This window comes from Apostichopus japonicus, chromosome 7 (genome assembly GCF_037975245.1).
Source record: "Apostichopus japonicus isolate 1M-3 chromosome 7, ASM3797524v1, whole genome shotgun sequence".
NCBI lineage: Eukaryota > Metazoa > Echinodermata > Holothuroidea > Aspidochirotida > Stichopodidae > Apostichopus > Apostichopus japonicus.
Window position 1 is genome coordinate 1925330 of NC_092567.1, and position 12300 is coordinate 1937629.

General features: G+C 35.3%; 1 protein-coding gene and 1 long non-coding RNA gene across 3 annotated transcripts in view; one reads left to right on the forward strand and one right to left on the reverse strand.

Annotated features, from left to right (window-relative positions):
• LOC139970008 (uncharacterized) overlaps window positions 1–12300 on the forward strand; it is a 62054-nt gene that overhangs the window by 39860 nt on the left and 9894 nt on the right. The window lies entirely within an intron of this gene.
• Window positions 527–12300, reverse strand: part of LOC139969980 (uncharacterized) — a 121977-nt gene continuing 110203 nt past the window's right edge. For both annotated transcript variants that reach the window (XM_071975478.1, XM_071975477.1), the window contains 3 exons: window positions 9641–9676; window positions 3783–3832; window positions 527–2502 (listed from right to left, as the gene is read on the reverse strand). In XM_071975478.1, the coding sequence (XP_071831579.1) occupies window positions 3785–3832; window positions 9641–9676 (84 nt within the window). In that variant the 3' untranslated portion in view covers window positions 527–2502; window positions 3783–3784. The remainder of the gene's footprint in view (window positions 2503–3782; window positions 3833–9640; window positions 9677–12300) is intronic.

Below are 12300 nucleotides of genomic sequence, written 5' to 3' on the forward strand. Positions count from 1 at the left end.
ATCATGTTACAGTCTCTTTTGAGTCAAAACGTAAAGAACACTTTAACAGACAGTTTTCAAAATGTAGCAAAAATATAAAGTAAGCAAATGGAAAATAACAATATGATATCCATTAATAGCCCTAACAATAATGGGAACCTGTCTATCTCATTAATTTATTTCGTTATGTTAAACATCTAATATTGACGTCATACCATCATACCTGGAGAGATTGAACTAATTGCGCATGATCAAAGCGCCCTTAAATTGACTATTACTTTCAAAGAGTTAGTGTTAACACTAAATATGTATGTTGTATGTTTGTTTGTCGGTGGACTATTTTGAGCGTTCACGTTATATTCTTCGTGCGCTGATGGAATCAGTTAATACAACAAGTAGGATATGCCGTAAAATTGATAAACTAAAGTTTAAAAGTTGATTTGGCTTGACACAAACAAATTATAAATCAATAAAAAAAAATTATAAAGCGAAGCTTAAAATAATAATGAAAACATTATACAATGAAAGTAATGATAGATGAATTTATTGAAGTCTCAGTTACGTAATATACATTTGTTATTTTAAATCATATGATATGACGTCATATTACTGTCTTCATGTTGAGAACGATAATTCATAGGAACAGAAAGAAATGAAGAATTGCTGACATAGAACAAACATGCCACAAATATGAATTAATATCACCTGTAAGTTCTTGTAGAACGAATTTAATAACACAATGGTATTGTAGATAACCAATGAATGTCATTTAGTCCTAACGTTGACGCAGTTAATGTAGCTCTTCTCTAGTTAGATTTAAGACATTATGTAACCCATATGTCAGAGTTTAAATCTAAATTTATTAAAAGGAAGAACGAAGAAACCACATAAAAGTTTAATCACGCACTCCTACTTTCCGAATGCATGTGGATACATTATATGCAGATTTTAAATAAAGCATTCCAAACATGTCTGCTTGAAAATAGTTTAGAAATATTAACAGATTTACGTGTTTATGTATTGTTCTGAGTAATAAAGTGTTAGTAGGGGAAGGTGACGGGGGTGGTAGGAAGGTGGGGATAGGGGTCTGGATTTTTGATGAATCATATCTTTACACACAATTGGATGTTATATCCTGCACCGAGGAGTGCATGGAGGTCGAGAGCAGGTCACCAGCAATACCTGACCAGGGACACACGAGTAGGTAGAACAAACATTTCTCTTTATTTAAACCGCTAGCAATAAAATTCAAATTATATATACTACCTGTGGTTAAACCTGCCTAATAGGTGGGGTAACATATCTTAATTAATAGTGGACGCGTTTCTCATAATTACTCATTCTCTGTAACATGTGCTTCTCTGTTTTTGTTATGTTCTAAATTACATCGAGCTAAATTCAAGACACACACATAGTAAATTTTTAATTGGTAATCAGTGACGTCACCATACTATTTCAGTTGCTGGCGAAAATAAGGTCGCTGTCATAGTGTACAGTCTCTACAAACTTTAGCAGCATATAAGTCAGATTTAGATATGGTCACAGGATAACATTTATGTCTCCACCACCTTGTTACCCATCTAGTCCCGGATCGACAGCAATGTAAGTAACAAAACCTAACAAATTTCGTCTTGTAGATTTTAAAGCTCAACACTATGTAGTTGAACATGTAGCATATTAAAGGATGACTTTAAGCTCAACATTAGACCACTGGCTTTCAGTCTAGGTTGTTTTACTTTAACATTTTGAGACATGTTACTTTAAATAGCTGAGTTCATCAGTAAAGATTACTGGACTATTTAATATAATACGGAGACAGTCATGTCAGTTCATCAAATACAAACTCTACGTGGTACAACATTTACACGGACAAATGAAATTGAAATTCGTCAAAATTATCTCTGTTGGAATGTGAAGTTAAGAAACCGTATCTTTGTTGAGTAACATTAACATTTATGAAACAGTAGCTTTACATTAATATTAAGGCCTGCACTGAGGAGCCTACGACACGGTCAAATAAGCTTTAAAGGACCATTCTAGACATTCAGCATATTTTAAAGGTGAATATTTGACAAACCAGAAAAAGTTTAGGAACATTAATAATATTACTTATTTATTGACTTTTGAACTTAAAATTCTGCTGAAAGCCATCCTTTATAACACACATGCAGTTACCTACATATTTCACTTCTTTGTATGATTTGAAGTTATTAGTTGTATTGTACAACTTAATCTCGAAACAAGATCCATCCATACTGACTGTAAACGGTACAGTGTTCATCAAGATTACCTTTAATGAAGACAGAAATATTATGACGTCACAATCACACTAGACTAGATGCATGTGTATTATACAGGGGCTCTATCTGGCGATGTTTATAGTATTTGGGAGATATTAACAATCTAAACCCTTTATCAGATTCTTTCTCACTAAAATTACTGCCATCGTTTTTAGAACAGAGTTAATGACGTCACAGTCCTGCCTGCTGATGATTGGCGATGTTAGATGATCATGTATTTGAGCTGTAATATAAAGATAAATTGATATATATTAGGTAATATTGCTATCATCATAACTGGATCGAGCAAACTACTTATTAACATTACAATGGAGAAGTAAGACCTACACAAACCCCCTCCACCATAAAAAGCGCCAGCAGTACCATAAACCAACACCGCTACACGTGATACAAGTAATTAAACCAACCAGCTTAACAAAACACCGCGACACGTGATACAAGCAACCGACCGGTATGACGCTGCCCTCTTTGGTCACATAATTCATAGCGGCGCCCTCTCCAAAGCCTTTGTTGTCCTCGTAGGTATCTACTCATCAATTGCACATTCTTCAAAACTTCAACGAAGGAATTCACTTGCTCTGTGTGTATACTTTACTCCCCTAATTATTGGTGTTATGCAAAAGGAGATAATTTGTTACACAAGACAAATTTGGAGGAAACAAATGGAACAAGATTATCATCTTTAAAATGTTTGTGTTTTAGAAAACAGTATTGTGACCTGCCGACCTTGAAATTCCTTCTGTCTGTTAATTCATGATTCTGTTTTTCATTTCTTCCCTTCCTGATCCCACATCACATCTTTTAAATATTCCATTTTACGTCCCTAATTAGGTCACAGATGCCAAACAGCTGACGAGCCATGACCTTGCTCAGATTTAACTTTCCTCTTTCCCACATATTCTATTATTTTCTGTTTGTCATCAACGGAGTGACGTCTCCATATCGCACTAAGATTTTTTTCGTTATTAAACTTCATATGTTTTCTGACAGTCTTTGTCTCTGTTAGTATTAAAGGAGGACTCACTATAATCTCTCATTATTGTTTCGATAAAATTAATAATATAATGAGGAAAGGTTGAATTATACTAATCGTTATCATAACCGTTTTAGTAATTACACAATGTTAGCAGATAAATAAATGTATCTTTTTTAATGTATGTCCTTCTTACGCCTAAGCAGCGGGAAGGGAGGTTGTGTAGATCTAACATTATTGCAATAACATATACTCTTTATTTCTGTTAATGGAAGGAACTTATCACTTCTTTTCATACATTTAATCGGGGATCAGCTTGGTTATTACAATATATAATAAAACCAATTACAGTTGAAGCAGATAATATAACTGTCAAGATAAGATATGAAAATTACAGATATAGGAATAAAAAATGTTTTTAATGATGGAGATTTATATTAAAATGTTCCAATTAAAAGTAGCAGACAATCACTGTAAACAAATACAATTTTAAATACTAAGGTAGAGAGTATTCATCTGTATTGACTTACAGTTACTTGAGCCTTTCCCGGTTTCTCTTGTAACTCTCCTCATGGAATCCCTAAAATAGAGGGAAAGTATAAGTAATGAATATGTTTAAGATATCACAGAAACAAAGACAATGTAGTTTATTCAAATGTTACAAATATTAATTATATGCAGCCATATAAGAAGTGTTATCTCATTGATAATCGGTTTATATTACAACAAACTTAATTTAAATTCTTTTTAAAATCGTTCTGTATGTTTTCAAATGTCCTGACAATTTTTGTCCAATTTATTATAATTTAGTGATCATTTGAGGGATTTCTAACGAGTACATCCTGCGAAAAGTTTAGTACTGAACATGATAAAAGCTTAAACTCTGAAACCATGGTCACTAATGTTGTGGTCGCTTTGATTCCGTGCTTGAAAGGACTAATTTGTGAAGGTTGGATTCTAAAAAATGTTCCACCGTTTGCTTGAAATATTGGAAATAAGTGTATAAATAACAAAATGAATAGCATATGTCAACCCATATTGACTCACAGCACGAGGATATAATCCTTTCCCAACAGTGGCGGAGCTAGGGGTATTGGTGGGGGGTGGGGGACGATCTGTAGGGTCGCTTTCGACACTATCTAAGCTGAGCTCCACCATAGGATGGCGCCTTGCTTATTTGCAGATAAACGAAGATTAAATAGGTGTCATCGCCATTTTGTCATAAATTTACACCAACAAAATGTGACAAATGTCAATAGGTAGATGAAAGCGCAATAAAAAAGTCAAGAATCGCGAATTAGTAAAAAGCGGTAAAAAGCTGGAAAGGGCGCCAGCAGTCCATTTGAGTCCGTCAGGGGGGGGGAGGGGGGATCCGCCCCCTGACTGTATGGACGCCCCGCCACTGTTTCCCAGTCTATAAAAAAGTTTTATGTGTAAAACAGGATTACTGTACAAGAATCAGTTCACTAATCTCCACACCCCATCCTCTTCCCTGCCGGTAACCATCAAATGACCTATCCAGGGGATTTCCCTTGATATCACGATGACTCAATCAATGCAACCCAATGTACTACCACACATTTGTGCGATGCAGGGAAATGTTCCGTCTGTTTATAGGCTGATCCCGTCAAGCTGAGTAGCCACTTCCAATTTAGCTGCAGGTTTTAACATTCTCATTATTATGAAAGTTTGACAATTCCTTCAAACATGTAATCGTTACAGAACCATATCCAGGTCACTCAGCTCTCATTATGTGCTTTTCTTAAGAATTCACAAATGTAGGAGCCAAATCAAACTGGACATTGACTCACGTGATCATGCAATAGAAAGGTTAGAGTTCAAGAGATGGTGAAGGGGGCAGCATTCCTAGGGTGTTTAAATGACCAGTTTACTCCATTCTGAAGGTAAACTAATCCATAAACGTGGTTTATATATTCCCAGCTGGACCAACCCCTCTCCCTTCTTCCTCTAGAACTTTGAAGCCAATCGTTACATTTTGTGTAAAAGTAAAGTAGAATGTTGGGTAGGCCGTGTCACTATCTGACATTCCTTTAATAAAAAAATTCCCTGAATCGATCATTATTGACATATAACGGGATAGTTATTTTAGTTGATTCTCTTGACCATGCTAGACCGGGTTCTGCTTTGTTTTGTTTTGATGGAACTTGTGTTATCATTAGATTATTTTATCTTCAGTGGAAAGCTATTAACAGTTTAGGCGTTCATAATAAATGCATATTATAGTTCGAAATACTATTAACAGTTTAAGTGTTAAATGCGAAAGACAGAGTCTTTCTTGCTGGCGTTACCTTATTTTCCAAAACGATGATTTATTCAACTAGTATAAATAACCTTCCCGATAACACCAGGTTAAATATGAGCGGTGGAAGGGGAAGGGATCGGGGGGGGGGGCAGGGGCGGACTCAGACCGATGTTCAGGGGTGCTGAAAGCGCTACCCTGTGAATGTTCCTACGGTCAAGAACTTGCTTAATACACATCGTCAGTGGTCTTGTTGGACCCGGAGACATATTGCCTACGAAGCCTTAAAAAACTACTGATATTAAGTTTTAAAAGTATTTGATGCACCCTGGGACCACAATGCGAAAATATACACAACTATAGTGATAGAAAATCACTGTTTCGAAAAATATTTTGCGATCATAGTATACTCCTGTCCCCTTCCCGTAGCATCCGGGCATCTCTGGTTACCATAGTACCATTGTCTAGGAACATGTTAGTTTGCTGGTGGGCAATTCCGTAAAGTCGGACGTACATTTCGGACAGTTTGTTGATCCATATCTCAATGGCTATATATAGGAGATAACTTTTCATTTGGGTTTTATGGAACATCTACCTTGTACTATTCTTGTATGGAGTTTCATTCCTTGTCCATCTAAATAAACTACAAAAATACTCAAAAAACCTCCCTGTGACGGACGTACCCAGAGAAAGTGACTTTTTCAGATCGTAATTTTTTTTTGAACATTTCTGTGAATTGGGATTGGATGCAATTTAAAACTACTATACATGTTATGAAGAAGACTCTTAACTACACATATCAGTAAACAAGCAGTTGAAACCTATATCACTTCCCTGCAATATATTCAAAAATTCCTCTGTGACGGACGTACAATGTTTTGTGACGGACGTACACGTGTGAAATTATATAGTAAATGTACGTCCGTCACAAACAAAAGTGCTACTTGGTATCCCTAAAATTTTAATTTGTGACAGAGCTTCACCCAGAGTTTCCATTGTTGACAGATGTACACAATAATGCAGCTCATTTACTTGTGGCTAATGGAACAACTTAGGTAAAAGTAATAGTGAAAAGAAGGTTTACCCTCTCACAAAATTTCTATTCTATTGGAAATCTATATTTCACTTTAAGTTTTATGCAAATCATCAATGGTAAGCTCATTTAAAATTTTGTGTGCATCATTTCAAACAATACAGATGTTAGACCCCTAGGGAGTTGAAGTTCTCTAGTGGGTCAGAATGATGGGTCTTTATTAATGGTATGAGCACCAAACCATTTTTCTTTCACTTTTCTTCACACCCTGTTTATTTACTTGACAATTGTTTTTTTTTATTAAAATACATGTACTGCAAGCTTCTGTATGGATGATATAACAGCACATTTCAGCAAACAAGATATTCAGAACTTCAGATGTGTGATCCATTGTGTTGTATTGCTTCAGGAGTTCTTAGGCTGTGTTCACATTGGATCCCCTGTTCTTAGTCCTGTGTTGACAATTTAACCGCAAATATGTTTCCAAAATCTCCTATAGTGTTCACACTTGAACTCATGCTCCAGCTCTGATTTCCCACTCTGAGTCAATGAAGAGGAAGTTACAACATTTGTATGGTGACTCTCACAAAAGTGCAAATGCACAAAGTGTATGGCAAATTTCTAATAAAGATGAGTGTCACTAACTTCTGCATGCAATGTATTGATTCAATATTGAGGTGAAAGTGGGAGAAAGAAGTCAGTGTTATAACACTGTTATAACAAGTGAAGTCAGTGTTATAACCAGGGTGTGCATACTACAAATAGCTATTCAGCAGTATTGCTGAATAGCTATGAGAGCATTAACTGGCAATAGTTCTTAAATATCTCATGTCAAGATACAGAGATACAGCGGCACACCCTTGGTTAGTATAGCAACTATGAAACATGTATAAATGTAATACACACAAACACTGTGAAGTTAAGGAAGAACCATCTGGTAACTCTGTCCACCAACATAAAACTATGAGCACATGTGGCTCAAAATTAACTTTTCTTCCACATAATGATACCTGAAACCCAACACAAAAGGTAATGAACCTAAAGAAAATGTAGAACAAATTACATCAAAACAATAACATGCATACTACAGCAGTAACAAAATACTAACAATTGCAATAACAGTTCTTGATGACTCTCAGACAATCTTCCTTCTAAAACTGATTTATTATTTACTAAAAACTAGTTGAACACTGTAAAATATACAGTGTGTTGGATATTGAAAGGAAACCTCATGGTCAGAGGGAAGGATAAATGGCAGAACTACAAGAAACAATGTTGTACACAAACAAATAGTTTGTAGCTAATAGTTCCATATATATGTCCATGGTAAGTTTGCCTAATAGTGAGTGGAACAGGCATGGTGTTATGTAGTTTGTTTGCCTTGATCTCCGGTCACTTTGGTCCCGAGTCTTCACACTCTGGAACTGATATCCCCCAGAACAGGGGACCAACATGTCGCGGTCTGACCCTGAGAAGGATAGTATTTACACTAGGATGTTGATCTCGAGCAGGGATATGATTCGATCGGATCCCCTCTGTGTGTTTTATAAATGTGAACAAGGCTTTCAGATGAAAGTGTTATATCAATGTAGACAATAGCATACTGAACATGTGGTTCAATACCATGCCATTTCTTTGATATCTTGCCAAGTGCTAATTCCAATAACACAAATATATATGCTAGTTGACACTGAAGTATGCAATGTTTGCATACCACTACATTTATGCTAATGAAGCAACCACAAAACTACCTAATATCTGTGTTAATGACTAAATGGGTTTGATTATTCAATTCAGAGGTACTGTAGTGATAAACATGTTAAAATATATTGTTTATCTAAACAAAAATAATGTGACGGACGTACGCGTGACGGACGTACGCGTGACGGACGTACGTGACGGACGTACGAAAATACGTACGTCTGTCACAGCATTTTCTGAAAAAAATAAAATCCTAGGGATTAAAGGCACATTATGTAGTTATTGAGTGTTCAAAATGTGCATTGAATTGTAGATGTCTTGAAATCTGGGTACCTCCTTCTGTATGAAATTTTAAAAAATGTGATTTTTCTGTGACGGACGTACACATGACAATTTACATTTGTAAAAAAAGTTATTCTCAGAAAACTGAAAATCCCTGCAACTTTATCTGTTTGTCAACTGAATCTATATATTATATCACTTCAGCAAATCTAAGAATATTTATTCCTCTGAAGATACACAGGCAAAAATAGGCATTTTGTTTTGGGGAAATTTTTGTGAAGCAAATTTGAGATTTTTTCGGTTGACTAATACACACCTTAATCTGCATGAAAACAATGTGTTCTGTGAAAATTAGCTAAATATTATGAAACTTCAGAGTTTTAGCTTTCATCTGATACCCTACATGTAATGATTCAACGTTTTTTAAGTTTTGGTGAAAAGGTTTACTAGTTTACGGAACTGCCCTGGTATAGTATGGCTATAGTAACAGTTAGACTTGATCTCGTTTTTTTGAGAGAGAAATGTTCAAAATGTTTATTTTTTTATCAATTCCTTTCACGATTAACAAACTGTGGAAAAAATTTCACTGAGAAATTAATGAACAAAGGATTTTCTACGAGAAATTGAAACTATCTTCTTGATTTTTTTCTAATTGCTAACGAATTATGATATGCACACCAGCAGAGTGAAATAAAATAATCATTAGGCATCTGCCGGCGGGAGGGGATTGACAGCTTAAAAGTTATTTTCCAATATTGTGCGAGGCTTGTAACACACCATAACACCGGACTTCACCTATTTTAAAGTCTATCCGTTTCTTTGTTCATAATTTCTTTGACTGTGTGTGCGGAAGTACTGTAAGATTATTTAGGCCACATCTAAACTTGACATTGAGAACAGTGTTATCATCATTACGAGTTATAAACTTGTAACTGGCCTATCTGAATTCCCTGTTCGATACACGACAGTTATAAATCTTTTCCTCCTAATGAAAAACAAAGTCTAATACTCTTTTGTCTTATTTCTTTGTTCAACATTAATTTATACCTCTTTGTCTGTTATTAAAATTACCGTTACTAATTAACAGGAACATTAATCTATGTCTCTCTTACCTCTTCTCCTGGTAGATTGCCCCTTTTGTCACAGACCTGAAAGGAAGATAAATATTATATTCATGAGATTTGGAAAATGAATTTCAGGAAAATATTATATGGCTAAGCAAACAATGTATAAGTTAGAATGATATATCTTCAAAAATATCGCAGTAAATTATTCCTGGCAGGTAAACACACATCTGCATTGAACACACTAAAGTCAATAAAGGAGACAGACTCGTCAATGTAAGATGCAAGGACTTAATAACATGAATATAAACATCAGCTTAATAGGGAAGACAAAATTAGTTTAAACCCGTCATCAACCACTAGTGACGTCATTAAACACTGAGTGACGCCATTGAACACTGAGTGACGTCATCAAACACCGAGTGACGTCATCAAACACTGAGTGATGTCATCACAAACTGAGTGAAGTCATAATGACCAACTTCTCACTGAGATGATCAGATGGATACCATGGACGACAGAGAAGATGACGAGGAGGTAAAATAGGGCAATATTTAAAGATAGACCCTAGAACATCGTTGTTGGATTGATTTAATGTCAGAAAAAGCAAAATCTTACTTAGCCCACAAAGTGGCATATTGGTTACACCCGCTCCCCCCCCCCCCCTCCCTCCTTCGTCTTAGATGGTATGTTTCTATCGTATTGTTATTAGTGTAAAGATATCTATGAAAGTTTGGGAAATGTAGTTGTCCGGTCAAAGTATACAATAAGAGATACAATAGGATAATTAAATAGATTATAGATCTGTTAACATTGAAAAACATCATGAAATACAATAATCCCTGCACAGTATGCTTTCTTTCTAAATTTTACCATGGGTGTGTGTATGTTTAATTGGAAGTTTGTACATGCGCACATAATCAATTTCCAATAGTTGACTTTCTCTGTTCAACGCTATGCAAGAAACGTTTAGACCAGGAAGCGACGGTCTGTAAATTAAGGAATATTTAGAGTGTGTTTATGTAACCGATACTCCCTATGTGTCTATTACACTAGTATCGCAGAAACGACGTGAGCTCGTCATTGCTCTGTCTCTGTGTATTAGCTGGACTTGGTTTGGGTTGCTCATATACTCAAACGACGAAAGAAATAATGCAAATATTTTACACCATTATTAGTTCAGATTCACCGTTGCCATTTTTTGTATCATAATGCTGCTGCTTATTCATAGTACTGTACATATAAAGAGGGTGGTACTAAAAGACGTTTCTTGAAAGTTAAATAAAATCTTAAATTTAACACCTTTAGGTTGACCTTTAATGCAGACACCTCTACTTTAATTTTCCTTGCATGTTAAAATACATCTAATTGATGAAATCTGCCTAAAAAAATACACTTGTTTTTTTTGTTTCAAGTTATAACCAGATCTGCCGTTTCATATATAAGCCTGCTTGGACCACACATTTATGTCAGTCACGTTAATCTAAATAAATAATAAAATATAATCAATAGGGATCCCTCAACTCCCATTACAACTGACACTATTAGAACGAGTAACATTTACTAACTTTGCTGCGTACAGTGACGTCACAACGTTAAGATTCTAGAGATGAAAAGTATGCATCGATATTTTTACCAATAAAACATTTTTGACTGAGTAGGTGTGATGCTTTTTAACAAAATTCAGAAAGCAATTTACGGCACGGGCTTAGCATATATTTATATCCGTGACGTAGTATTTTGAAGAAAAAAACTTATTCATGTGCATGCTCATTTTCAACATTGTGTTCGTATACAGCGTCACATAATACGTGTTCAGTTATTTGGTTACCATGGTATCTATACAACATAACGAAGCAGTAGTATAATTGCCCCCACACACTAACTGGTATTATGGTCTTGTTGTGTAAATGTGCGTGGAAAGTGACTTAATCACAGCTCCACCGAATCATTGGTAATGATTTGCTCTACAGAGCGAATCTGGAGCCACTAAAAATATATTTGCAAGATCTTCTTCTGATACAGTATATTCCATATCACGAATATAATATTTTCACAAATTACAAAAAAAAAAAATCTTCAATTTTCTTTCATTTTATCAATATACGTATCACCTCTTTCTTCATTTATTAAATCGCCAAAATGTCCAGCATTCACATTCTGGGAAACGGTGAGTCGGATGTTTACAAGCAATTTCGTTTATCTATGCACCCCACACACATATAATAGGCAATTAAAACCAGTTTCTGGTATGATTTTAAAACCATACAAATAACAACAATGTTGAATCGCGCTGCTTAAATCGGTCACCATCCGTTACACTACCAGTCCATCTTCATTTCTGACCTAGACACTACAGGTATTTAATGTCCTCTACACATGAGTGTACGTGAAACCATCACAGAAACATTTACCTTAATAAATTTGAGTTAATAATTGAGTAAGATTGAACTTAGAAGAACGGATAGCAAAAGTACACTTCTGTAATTTGTGCTGTGTTTGCTACAATCTGCTGGTAGCAAACTTGACCGTTAAAGGAATGAGAAGGACTTGAAAACATAATGTTACCTCAGTCCACCTGGGAAGATTAAAGTAAGTTTTTTAACAAACAAATATCTATGACACTAAATTTATGGGACACAAATTGTCTAAATCTGGTTAAAGGACGAATAATACAATAATCATTTAAGCATTCACGTGATTGTGAC